The 12,631-nt window shown below is 38.1% G+C and overlaps 1 protein-coding gene across 1 annotated transcript in view; it reads left to right on the forward strand.

Moving 5' to 3' along the window:
* The first annotated feature begins 1,728 nt into the window (after positions 1–1,728).
* Positions 1,729–12,631, forward strand: part of col5a3a (collagen, type V, alpha 3a) — a 62,558-nt gene continuing 51,655 nt past the window's right edge. Inside the window, exons 1-3 of the mRNA XM_056752040.1 lie at positions 1,729–1,972; positions 11,936–12,103; positions 12,209–12,422. Of these exons, the coding sequence (XP_056608018.1) occupies positions 1,891–1,972; positions 11,936–12,103; positions 12,209–12,422 (464 nt within the window). The 5' untranslated portion in view covers positions 1,729–1,890. The remainder of the gene's footprint in view (positions 1,973–11,935; positions 12,104–12,208; positions 12,423–12,631) is intronic.

Genomic DNA, 12,631 nt, shown 5'->3' on the forward strand with positions numbered 1-12,631 from the left:
GCCCTGATGGGCTTTTCCTTTTTATCTATGCAAACATCTCAGGAAAGTCTGTTTGAACATGTGATCTGCTCTCTGGAATTTTGATATGTAAGTAGAAAGAAGTATGGATAGATAATGAAAGACGCATCTGATTATATATATCTGTTGGTCAAATACTAGTCACATGTGCACGGCCAAGCGTAATTTAGTCTAGAAACCCTGGGGCCACCATCCACCTTGTGAGAGATCATGGGATCATGCCCTTTGTGCAGGAGTTGCTCTGGGGAATTGTCAGTCTGAGAGGAGAGATGAGGAGATGACCCTTAACACGGCTCCCAGAACACATCACTAACTGACCAGAGGTGCTCAAGTTCGTATACTTTTATTACACTGAAGGTCAAGGTTTAGTCACCTTTTCAATTTCACCTGTTTATTTCATAGAAAATGTATTGCAACTTCCATTAACTTCTAAGGTAAAATACATAAACAATTGGTCAGATGTATGCCTAGGTCAATTAACAACTATATACTTATATTATTATACATATGTTGTTGATATAATATTCAGCTATCCACATTCCCCTGCATAACTACACAATCTAATTAGTATATAGCACGTCTGTACATACAATTTACTGTCTATTGTCCTTTTGTCTAATATTGTCCTTTTTGACAAATGCGTATGGTCTCTCACATATTTATTTTTTACGTTTTGTTACCTGTGGCTTGTCACTTTTTTTAACCTGTATGTGCACTGGAAGCTTCGGTCACTAAAACAAATTCCTTGTGTGTCCAAGCATACTTTGCAATAAATCTCTTTCTGATTCTTAATCGGTCAAATTTTTGGGACTTTTAGATTGTTTGGAGTTTTGGATTATTTGTACCTTTTGATTTAGATGATTTGGCCTTTTCAAGATATTTTGACCATTTGGAGTATTGACATTGTCTGCTGTGGGAAGTGTGCCAGTTGATGTTTTGACTTTTTAGGTTATAGACATTGACTCATCAACTAGCAGAAATCAAATCAGCTCCATAATTTTTTGCCATGTTTTATTATAAAGTGCTATCATGTTTTTGGCAGACTGATTTGTATACCCTAGTTTAAACTGCGCGCATTGTGATGTAAAACAAGACAATCATAAATCTGAGTTTGCTGTGGTTAAAATAAAACATAAACAACACAATTGTTAAATGATGGATTATTTTCGAAAATGTCTGAATAAATTATTTAAAAAAATATTTGTATTGTATAAATAAATAATATGTACACCTAATAAAAAAAATGTTTTTCAGGGAGCTGTAGACATATATTATATGCTTCTATTTAGAACCTCTAATATCCACAGAAAAAAGTTATCTGACGTAAAATAATGTTCTCCAAACAATTAAAATGTTTCAAAATGTTCTTTAAAGAACCTTTGACTGTACCAAAAACGGTCCCTCCATGGCATCGCTGCTGAATTGTTCAGGTTGGAAATATCTTGCTCTCATGAATCCCACTCGTCCATTACGTGGTGTTATAAACCAATACGCATTTAATTCATACGAGCCTTTAAAACGTTACATCACAATAAAAACCGCTCATGACAAACGCATTTAGAGCATTGTGCAATTTCTGACACGTGTCGTCTAGATTCATCCTCAGAGTTAACCTTCTGAGTCTGGAAGCGCATCATGGGAGAGGAGGGGACGAGGAGAAAGTTTGGGAAGGAGTGAGAGGAGGCAGAAATTGAATGAGAGGGACAGAGCTTGGCGCTCGTGGAGGAGAGAGAAAAGTCTCTCCATCTTGTGCAAGTATAGACAACCGGACCGCAGTTTTTACAGCTCTCTCATTGCGTATGGCTTTTGGGGTTGTACAATCGTAATCTTTTGCTTGAATGATAAAGCACTTCATCGGAGGTAACTGTAGACATGAAGCGAGTGAAGAGGAGTCCCGTGTGCGCAATATTGCCGTTGGCTCTGTTTATTGTGTGCACCACAACGACGCGAGCAGGTAAAGTGTATGAAAACCTTTTCAGTAATGTTTATTTTTAATAAAATGACGTATTTATAATTGATGGGTCATGGGTCATGTATGGGTCATGCGCACTTGTGTCAGATGTGTCGAGTCAACAGTGTTAAAGTTCAGCAAAGTGTTTATTGATTTGTTACATTGTAACTGTCGCGTGTACATCTGCATCACTTTTATTTTTTCATTAAACGTTTCATAACGAGGCTTTATAACTGCGGGGGAAACTCTTGGAACAAATGTTGAATATTCAGTGTTCTGGTTTGAACTTGTTCAGTGGTTTGAAGATGCAATGATCCCGGATAGTTATTTAATTTATGAAGTGTTCATTAAATTGTATCATAAGTCTTTTCTTATAACGAGACCTTTAAAAACAATTTCTTAAAATGATAGCAAATACTCATTTGCGTAATATGTATTTTATTCGCTGCAGTGGGTTTATATTGATTTGTCGCGTATAGTTCAGATCACGATGGAAATAAATTCTCCAGCAGACTGTGATGTCATGTTTGAGTTTGTTCGTGACCCATGTCGGTTTGCTGTGAAACAGTTTAACATGGGCTTGAGACATTGGTGAATGGAGGCTTACAGACCTACTCCAGTAGATTAACATTCCTTCAGTTGGCCAACTGTGCCTATAAAGATCACAACACCAAAAAAGCTGAATCAATCTGAATACATATTGTGAAGCTGGAATGCTGTTACCTAAACATAATACTAGTCTACAAGAACTATAATAATAATAATTTAGTATTTAGTAATATTTTTTGTTATAACAATAGGATATGGTGCTTGATTTTGTTTTTATTAAGTCTGACAACATTTTATTCATTTAAATATTAATAATAATAATTTTATTTTATGCCTATTTTATAGCGGATTCATGAATGTAAAATTGTCTTCAACACTCTCAATTTTTTCTCAAATGGACCAAAATGTATTTATGCAATAGTGAAGCATTCACTTTAAAAGCATTATGTCATTGCTAAATATTCTGAAAACATTATTCCTATTGGAATGTGTAAAACTGTTAGAAATAACATTTGTAATGGAAATGTAAGGAAAGCGTTTTTTTAAAACAATTTTGTTAGTTGAGTGGAAAAATCATTGAAGTGTCTTCAATATAAATAAATTGTTTCAGTATATGCATCCCTGCATTTTGTAGATACAGCATTTGTATGTGCGGATCAGGTCGTAATAGTTCACATAATACGATCTGCAGAGATGTAAGGAGATGCGCAGTTACAGTGGCATCACTCCGGTCTGGTACATCTATGGCTCCTGATGTAGCAGGATGTGGTTAGTTGAGTCAGGTTTTGGGTATTTGCAGGATCGCCCTGCAGAAGTCTGGCATGAGTTTGTATGTGTATAACTGTAGAACGTTGGAACCGTTCTTTACAGTAATGTTTGACGTGGAGAACAAAGGCATTTTATCCGTTTGTGATTCTTCTTTCCGGCTTCCTCCCCATATTTATTTAGAATTTATCTGTGAGCCAAAGGCCTTGAGTCTTTTAGGGTTGAAAGAACTATGTCTGATGTTGCATCTTCTCTTTATTGTTATCACGTGTGTCTGGTTCATTCCGGCATCACTCTGTTCCTGCGGCTTTCACGCGGCCTGATGGGAACTTCCACAAAAGGGCCGCCATAGATGTTCTTTTTGATCCCAGTACAAGTACAGAATAAACAAGCAAATGAAACAGTATGTATGAGAATAGTTGAAGAGATTGTGCCAGCGAGCATGGAAGCTTCCCCTTAGATGTGCAGGGGATCTGAAAAGACTTTCCCCTCTCTAAACAGAAATGCTTCCCTGCTGATGAGGAACATGGGCCATCGTAGCTGCTGTGATTCCATCTGAAATCTGTCGTACATCCAGTAACAATACAAGCAACTGGCTTACAGAAGTGGACCCATGTCTTTTTTTCAATGCAGTTATATCACCTAAAATATTTTTTAGTTGCATTCACAAGTTTTCTGTTGTCAGTGGCGCTTTAGTCGTCAAACAGAATATGGACAATATCTTCTCATTTTGTGGTTGGATAAGGAAAGAAAGACGTGGAGCTGAAATTACATGAGCGTAAATGAATCATTTCATGTGTATTTTTGACTGGTTAGGTTTGCTTGCTTATTTTATGGGGGGGGGCATCAATGTTGAGTTAGGAATGTAGAGATGCAGGTGTTTCCTTTGTGGACCCATTTACAGTGGACGTCTCACTGTGAGCAAACATCACAGAACAAACTTTACAGGCAGCGGAATGTCAGAGTGATGTGTAATGATGCTCAGCTCCATGGCATAGCAGTGCTGTCAACTCAGCAGTTCCCAGACTCCGGATACAGTATCCCACAGTGTTCCAAAGCACCATCTAAAGGCCCACCTACTGCTATCAATACCAAAAACCGAAGTGAAAATTTTGCAGTAGTGCATCAAAGGCACCCGTTCAGCTGGGAAGCTTGTCGTATATTGTGAGAAATAAGACGTTCTATTAAATATATCATGATATATCCATAATTATATATCGGTGTCTTGTTTATTGTTGTAGTACATTCCCGTACAGATGGGTTAACTAAAGTGTCACTTCAAAGTGTGTGTAAATGTATTGTTTTGATAAAGGGACAGTTGAGTTCACCCGAATATGAATATTCTGTAGACATTTACTCACCCCTTTGTCATTTTAGACTTGTATGACTTTCTGTCTCCTGCAAAACGCAAAAGAAGATATTTTGTAGAATGTTGGAAATGGTACCCATTGACTTGCATTGATCCATACAAGAGAAGTGAATGGGTACCGCCGTTGTTCTGTTGGCAACTCGTATGGATGAGAGGCATTTTGGGGCAACAAAAACTAAAGCTCAGCTAACACGAGCCAGAATATTATTTATTATAATCCTTATATATTATTTAATTAAATACATTATTAAATTCAGCTGAAAAATGAGAATCATGTACAAAATCAGTATACACCTAGCATGGCGGTGAGTAAATTAAGGAGTCATTTTCATTTTGGGTGAACTATCCCTTTAAATGATGTCCATTGAGGAATACTCATAGTCTCGCAGGCATATAAGCAAAAGAATGTAGTTTCTTGAAGAAGTTTTTATAAAAAAATAACATGTTCAACACATCACAAAAGAAATTCAGACCTTTGTGGTTTGTAGCTGAAGGGTGGTGATCTAGGAGAGTGTTTCGCCTTGAGAGCCTTTGGGCGTGTCTGAGTTGTATTGTCTCCTCTGTCCTCGCCTCAGTGCATCTACTGTCAAAAGGGTTTGGTACCGGGCCCCTCAAGGTCAGGGGTTAGGGCCAATGTAATTTGATTAGACCTCAACTTCAGAAGGGTGTTGATTTTTACCAATTTAGACTTATACAGATCTTCAATTCAACATTCTATAAACTAACAATCTGTCACTGACATGTACAATAAACTGTATTTAAAGCACTCTGCTTCTGTACATTAGGGTGTGGTACATTGTTTTAAAGAGCTTTGGACCAGAGGCGTCCTTCTCAAAGTGCGGTAAATGATCCTGTGGTCTTGAGTTTTAACAGTGGGAGGATGCACACTGACCGATGCATGCTAAAGGGAGTTCCCTCAAAATAAACTTCATTATACAGCTCATCATTTACCCAAAGACTACCATCCACAGTAACTCAAGTTCTGTAAATACCAGAATAAAACATTATGGGAATTGTCAAAACAGGAGGAAAACAAATTTCAAGTGCAACTAGTTAACCAAAATTTATATTTCAACATATTCAAATATTAGTGCTTTATAAGCTCATTCGGAGAATATTATGATTGGACATACAGTATTGGTGTTTTATTTTACAATGTAATGATTGGACATATTGGTGTTTTATTTTACAATGTTATGATTGGACATATTGGTGTTTTATTTTACAATGTAATGATTGGACATATTGGTGTTTTATTTTACAATGTTATGATTGTATATGGGGGGCACGGTGGCTTCGTGGTTAGCACGTTCGCCTCACACCTCCAGGGTTGGGGGTTCGATTCCCGCTTCCGACTTGTGTGTGTGGAGTTTGCATGTTCTCCCCGTGCCTCGGGGGTTTCCTCCGGGTACTCCGGTTTCCTCCCCTGGTCCAAAGACATGCATGGTAGGTTGATTGGCATATCTGGAAAAAATTGTCCTTAGGGTGTGAGTGTGTGAGTGAATGAGTGAGTGTGTGTGCCCTGCGATGGGTTGGCACTCCATCCAGGGTGTATCCTGCCTTGATGCCCGATGACTCCTGAGATAGGCGCAGGCTCCCCGTGACCCGAGGTAGTTCGGATAAGCGGTAGAAAATGGAGTGGAATGATTGTACATATTGGTGTTTTATTTTACAATGTAATGATTGGACATATTGGTGTTTTATTTTACAATGTAATGATTGGACATATTGGTGTTTTATTTTACAATGTTATGATTGGACATATTGGTGTTTTATTTTACAATGTTATGATTGGACATATTGGTGTTTTATTTTACAATGCTCACGCTGTAAATAGTTCATCATTATTTTTTATTACTTATTTTGGAAAAGCAACCTTTTGATTTATAGTCTAAAAAGCGTGCACAACATGTTTGTGCTGCAGCTTGACTGATCGATACAGTGTTCAGGATGTCCGGTGTTCGAGTTTGTTTGAAGTTGAGTCTTAACTCTTGACAAATACATCGAGAAGCTTCAATTAGATGCGCACCAAAAATGTGTTTAGGGGGTGGGCAGGTTCGCTCATCACACATTCCCGATAGTCTGCAATTTCAAAAGCTCACCTCACATAAGTCTCTTATTCATTAGGCACTTTTTTTTGGATAATGTTTGGAAAGCAGCCTCCGTTGTATAAGCCCCGGCAGATGAAGAATTCACAGATGTGCCAGAGGACCGCATCCGACGTCAGGTTCACAGTATGTGACATAGCCACTGCTAGACATGAGAGATAAGCACTTGGCAAACAGGTGGATCAAATACACAGGTAGCACAGCCTTGGGTCACACGGTTATCAATGAATATCATTTTTAGAATTGGCTCAGGGTTGTATGTTGGCTGATACTCGGAGAGTACACGAATCGGCAAGTTGCTTCTGGATCGGCTCTGGATCTCCAACATGGCATCTGGCCACCTGCCCCAGGCTCCTTCATGATGAACATTCTCTAGACCTGAGGAAAGATTTAAGTGAAGGGCCTGTTCGTGAATGTTTTGTTAACCGGGGACAGTGTAGTTTATTTTGGGCAATGGGCATGTATGTTCATCTCTTTTTCCCAGCCATGCCATAGCCCCTGTAAACACACAGTATTTTCCCATTAAAAGTTATTCATAGGAGTAACAGTCTGTTTTATTCCATTCAGTTTATCAAACCGTTTCATTCTTGCTTGGTTTGGGATGTTATTGGTTTAATGTCATAGTTGTGATGTTTTCTTAAGAAGTAACATCAGAGTCTTGGATGCTTTCAAGAAAGTAAATTCACCGTGAATTAGTTGGGAATGTGCTAGAGGGATTCTCACTCAGAGAAGATTTGTGTTCTCAAACCACTGGCCCACTCTTATTGTGATGTGAATATTTCTGAGGTCAGAGGGCAGATGTTTAAAAGTGCTGCTTTTTACCGTTTCCCTAGAATTTCACACTCTGTGTTCGGTAAACAAGTTCTGATTTCTCTTGAGCAAGGTGTTATAAGTGGGTTGTCGACATCACTAAAAAGCTTTAACATTCATCCACATGTTACATTAAACCAACATGTCTTAATCTTTGCGTTTGCATGACCTCATATTAATATGATTTGTCGAATATTTGTACTTTAACCCAATTATGTTTAGCACTGTCATCATTTACTCAGCCTTGTGTCAAAGACTATCTTCCTTCCACAGAACACAAAAGAGTATATTTGGTAACCAAACAACGGTGGTCCCCATTCACTTGCATTGGTTTTGTGTCCGTCCAATAGAAGTGAATAATATTATTTTAAATATCTTCTATTGTGTTCTGAAGAAGAAAGAAAGTGGAACTGTCCATTTATTTAATATAGATTGTAAATGTATATCCATATCAGTCTCACAAAAACACATCTTGAATAATCAGTTTGCCTCCTGATTTTGCTTCCATCTTGTTCTAATTACATTCAACTATATCAAACTAAACTAATCTAAACTAAAGTGCATGTTTCTTTGGGGGGTTGTCTATACTGTTGGCATTATTTGTATTGTTAGACTCGACTGGTTCTGGATTAGAGAGCGGTCATGTGTCCTGTGAGAAGATCTATTCTGTCAGATATTACACTGCTGCAGATTTCTAAACATCACCAACACGATTCTGCATGTACATGTGTGTCTCTGAATATACAGGGGGTTGGACAAATTATATGGACACTGTATGTGTTATCTGCTTACATACATGTTTCTTAAAGGGATATCTCATATCTCACCCAAAAATGAAAATTCTGCCTTCACTTAATTTTGTCATTCCAAACCAGTATGACTTTCTTTCTTCTGTAGAACACAAAAGGAGATATTCTGAAAAATGCTGGTTACCGATTAATGGCAGCACCCATTCACTTCTATTGTATTGACACAAAACCAATGCAATTTGGTTTGGTTATATTGCTTGGGTCCCAACATTCTTCAAAATATCTTCTTTGTGTTCTGCTGAAGAAAGTAAATCATACAGGGTTGAAATGACAGAAGGGTGAGTAAATGATGACAGCATTTTCATGTTTGGGTTTACTATCTTTTAAATACTGTAATGTTGTACCATTTATCTATCAGAACATTTCACTCCCGCTAAATGAGCCGCCATGATGCCCATATCCCCTTTGGAAATTAGACAGTTTACCCAATATTTTTTAGTTGTTATTTATTTACTTCCAATATATGTTGATCAAAATTCATGTTATATTAAAACAAATATTAGATTTTTAGTTATTTTTATTTATTTATTTTGCATAGTAGGGGCGCAATCTAAAATCTTGCCTAGGGCACCAAGAGAGGCTGGGCCGGCCCTGGCAACAATGGTATCGTCTATCATGAGACCGTTTACCTGCCGGAGCTGTCTCCATTGTGTAAAAGCACAATGACAATTTTTGGTCACTGCTTTTTCAAAAACAGACTTTCGTTTTGTAGATTTACTTGTTGTCGTTTCCGACATTTTCCCTTCATTGACACCCTGGACCTGAGCACACTTATGACGTTTGATGTTTGCGTGAACACGGTGCACTTTGGTATGCACAATACGTTGGCTGAAAACGTAAACATAACTAGTCACAGCGTTCGGCCAGAATGTACTGATTGGGCGAACCTTTTTTGGTCCTACGCCTTTCACAGACGATATATAGTTATAAAAATAGGATTTGACCACTCATCTTCTTGAATGCTATCAAGATGTTACGAGATTACCAGCCAACATAACAAAAAATGTTTCTGGACAGGATCACCCACCCTACCTTTAACATGACACAACCTAGTCAGAATAACCCCAATAACACTGAGTGTTAAATTTATTTTGTCCAATACCTGTATGTGTGTGCGTTTAAAAGCATTTTGCATTACTACAAAAACATAACCACGGTTTAAAATTCCAACTCAGACATGGCGGTCTTTATATGTTTGTGAGAAAATGGCCATTGTGCAGGAATTTTTATTTATTTACACTCTTTTTACGTTTATAAAGTTGAATTGACACAGCCCAGTCTAAAGAACCAAATAGGAGTCCCTGATTTTTCCCATTGTGTTTGAGTCTCACCCTTATTACAGCGCTGCCTTTTTTACAAGTCTGTTGCCATGCTTTCACCCAGCCCAGTATAAAGGCATCTGCTAAACAAATAAATAATGCCATAAAATGCAGTTTTCTTTTTCAGCAACCAGTTGGCTGTCACGGACAAACTCATCCCACATGTTTAATTAACAGAAGAGAGAAAAGAGGCCTGTGGAAACAGGACGGCAACTTACATTTAAGATCCTCGTTTTGCTCACAAATTGCCACTCATGCAGAGGGTTATGGTTAGGTGAACCTAAGTAATTCATTCAATTCATTAGGTGAAACAACACATGCCCCCAAGTATCTTTGAGATAAATCCTTGTTTATAGTTACCAATCGATTAATATAACAGTAATTCATACAATAAAACCACAGCAAATAGATACTGGACCCCCCAAAAATTATGTCATCATTCCAAATCTATATAAATGTATTTGTTCTGATGAACACAGAAAGATATTTGGACAAATGCTTGTAACCAAACAGTTCTTGGACCCCATTGACTACCATAGTAGGAAAAAATACAATGGTAGTCAAAAGTGCCCCAGACCATTCTTCCATATATCTTCTTTTGTATTCAACAGAACAAAAACATTATAAAGCAATTTTTCCTACTACCATATATGGTAGTCAAAGATGGATGAAATTCCATGGTTTCTGACATTCTACCAAATATCTAACTTTGTGTTTAGCAGAAAAAAAGAAATTTATACAGATCTGGAATGATGACAGAACTTTCATTTTGGGGTTAAATGTTGTGTTAATACTATGTATATGTTTGCTAACCACCTACAATCCAGATTAGCAAATGCTACATTTGCTGAAACAACACTAGGCAATGAGTAGTTTTTATAAAATCTTAAAAATTCAAAGTATCATTCTTTTTCATTTCAAGCATGCCACCTGTCTATGTAAAATAAAGGTGATTACACAAGAGACTACATTTCTCTTGAGATTTCAATTCACAAGATAGGACTGCTTACGCATATTGTGATGCTAATACGACCCACTGACAGCAGGTGGCAAACAAAATATCTTTTAACAGATGTTTGTGTACATTTTCTCTTGATGATGGCAGTATATGTGAGGAAATGATGGAAAATAACGGTATAAAATATATCTAACTAGCATAATTTTCTTGTTTCGCATGTTTATAAACTGAGCTATCACTGTGCATTCACACCGCCAGCGTCCACCAAATCGAGGTCATGTCATTCATTTCAACGGAGAGCCGGCAACTTATGGTGAAACGCGCAACGGTAACCGTTGGCGACACGAAGTGGGACGCGACTAAGTTGTGATTTGCTGAACTTTATGCAAACGAGCGACTTTCGGAAGCGATTATCAACAGGAGTAAAGCAGCGGAGCTCACGTCATCCGTCCCTCGTCAGTTAATGAAGTGTTTGTTTATAAATGTTACTAGAACAATCAAAGCTAGGAACGCCTTCTAACAACCTCGTAGCAAGAGACTGGGACTGTGGCGCTACAGTCAGCAAGCAACATTTTTCACTTCATTGTCTCAAAGTTTTATTGTGATTTCACTGTGAATCCCTTTAATGTGACTGTAAGCATGAGAGAGCAGACGGGGTCAGACATTTGAAGGAGGTTTTTGGCAGGTGTCAGCTGCTGTCAGGTGTTTGTTTAACTCTCTCAGACCAGACTGTGTCATAACTCAATCCTATAATGACACCCCATTGATAACCACCTGTGGACTTGATTCGAGCACGGCTGCGTCTTGGAGCTTCCAAGCAGATAGACACACCATAAACTGGCTTCAAATCAGCAGCTATCAGCCAACAGCTCAGCCTGTTGTTCATTCTTGCTGAAACCCAAAGGGGATTGGCTTAGTGAATAACACAGCTGCAAAACCATTACGATTTACGTAAATGCATCAGATTTCTTCTTGTGTTCCTAACTAGTATTTTTCATTAAAGAACACGTATAACATTGGTTTGACTTTCCATACCTTAAAGTAATGTAGTTAACTGCACATCTGTAGTCGTATTGTTTGTTAAAGGAGAGATTCCAAAGAGGCCTGCTGATATCATAAATTGTTATCGAGGTCAATCTGCCTGTATTGCTTACCATTAACACAGTATTTAATGAATGTGTCAAACTACTGTTTCTGTTTTATAAACATCTTTTGAACAAAAGTGTTGCATGCAGACCAGTGAGTGCCCAATATCTAAATCATCTTTCTCATTGTACAGGCAGTGTGATAGATGTGTTACGGGTGCTGGAGCTGTCTGAAGACATGGAGGGTGTGTCAATAGAGGCCGGCCTGTGTACTCCGAGAAATGACACAGGAGAGACAGACATGGCTTACAGGATAGACAAAAAGATTCAGCTGAGTGTCCCGACCAAACAGCTCTTTCCAGGTATGCACCCTTTGTACTTGCACAACCTTTCATCCATCTTAGCTCATGAGTATTTCACAGACCGTGTTATTTATGAACAATGACTGTTTGCCGTTTTCTTTCTAGACTCTGAGTTCCCTGAGAACTTTTCTCTGATGACCACAGTGAAGGCTAAGAAGAACTCGCAGTTCTTTCTGCTGTCTGTGTATGATGAGCAGGGAGTTCAGCAGCTGGGACTGGAGATGGGCAGGTCACCTGTGTTCCTCTATGAGGATCACAAAGGCCAACCATCTCCAGAGCTCTACCCCATTTTTAGGAAGATTAACCTGGCTGATGGAAAGTGAGTTGTGTGACAAAGAATAAACAGCAGAATGTTACTTCAAAATATACTTAACGCTATTTATTAGTGTAGTCGCAGTACAAATGCGATACGAACATATGCGCACAATGTGAAGATATGGTTTAGTTCAATTGGCTTTGTCTGAGTACCACATGACCAATTAAAGAACAACTATTTCACATTTAGAATTTCAACATCAATTATTTGTC

This window comes from Triplophysa dalaica, chromosome 7 (assembly GCF_015846415.1).
Source record: "Triplophysa dalaica isolate WHDGS20190420 chromosome 7, ASM1584641v1, whole genome shotgun sequence".
Lineage (NCBI taxonomy): Eukaryota > Metazoa > Chordata > Actinopteri > Cypriniformes > Nemacheilidae > Triplophysa > Triplophysa dalaica.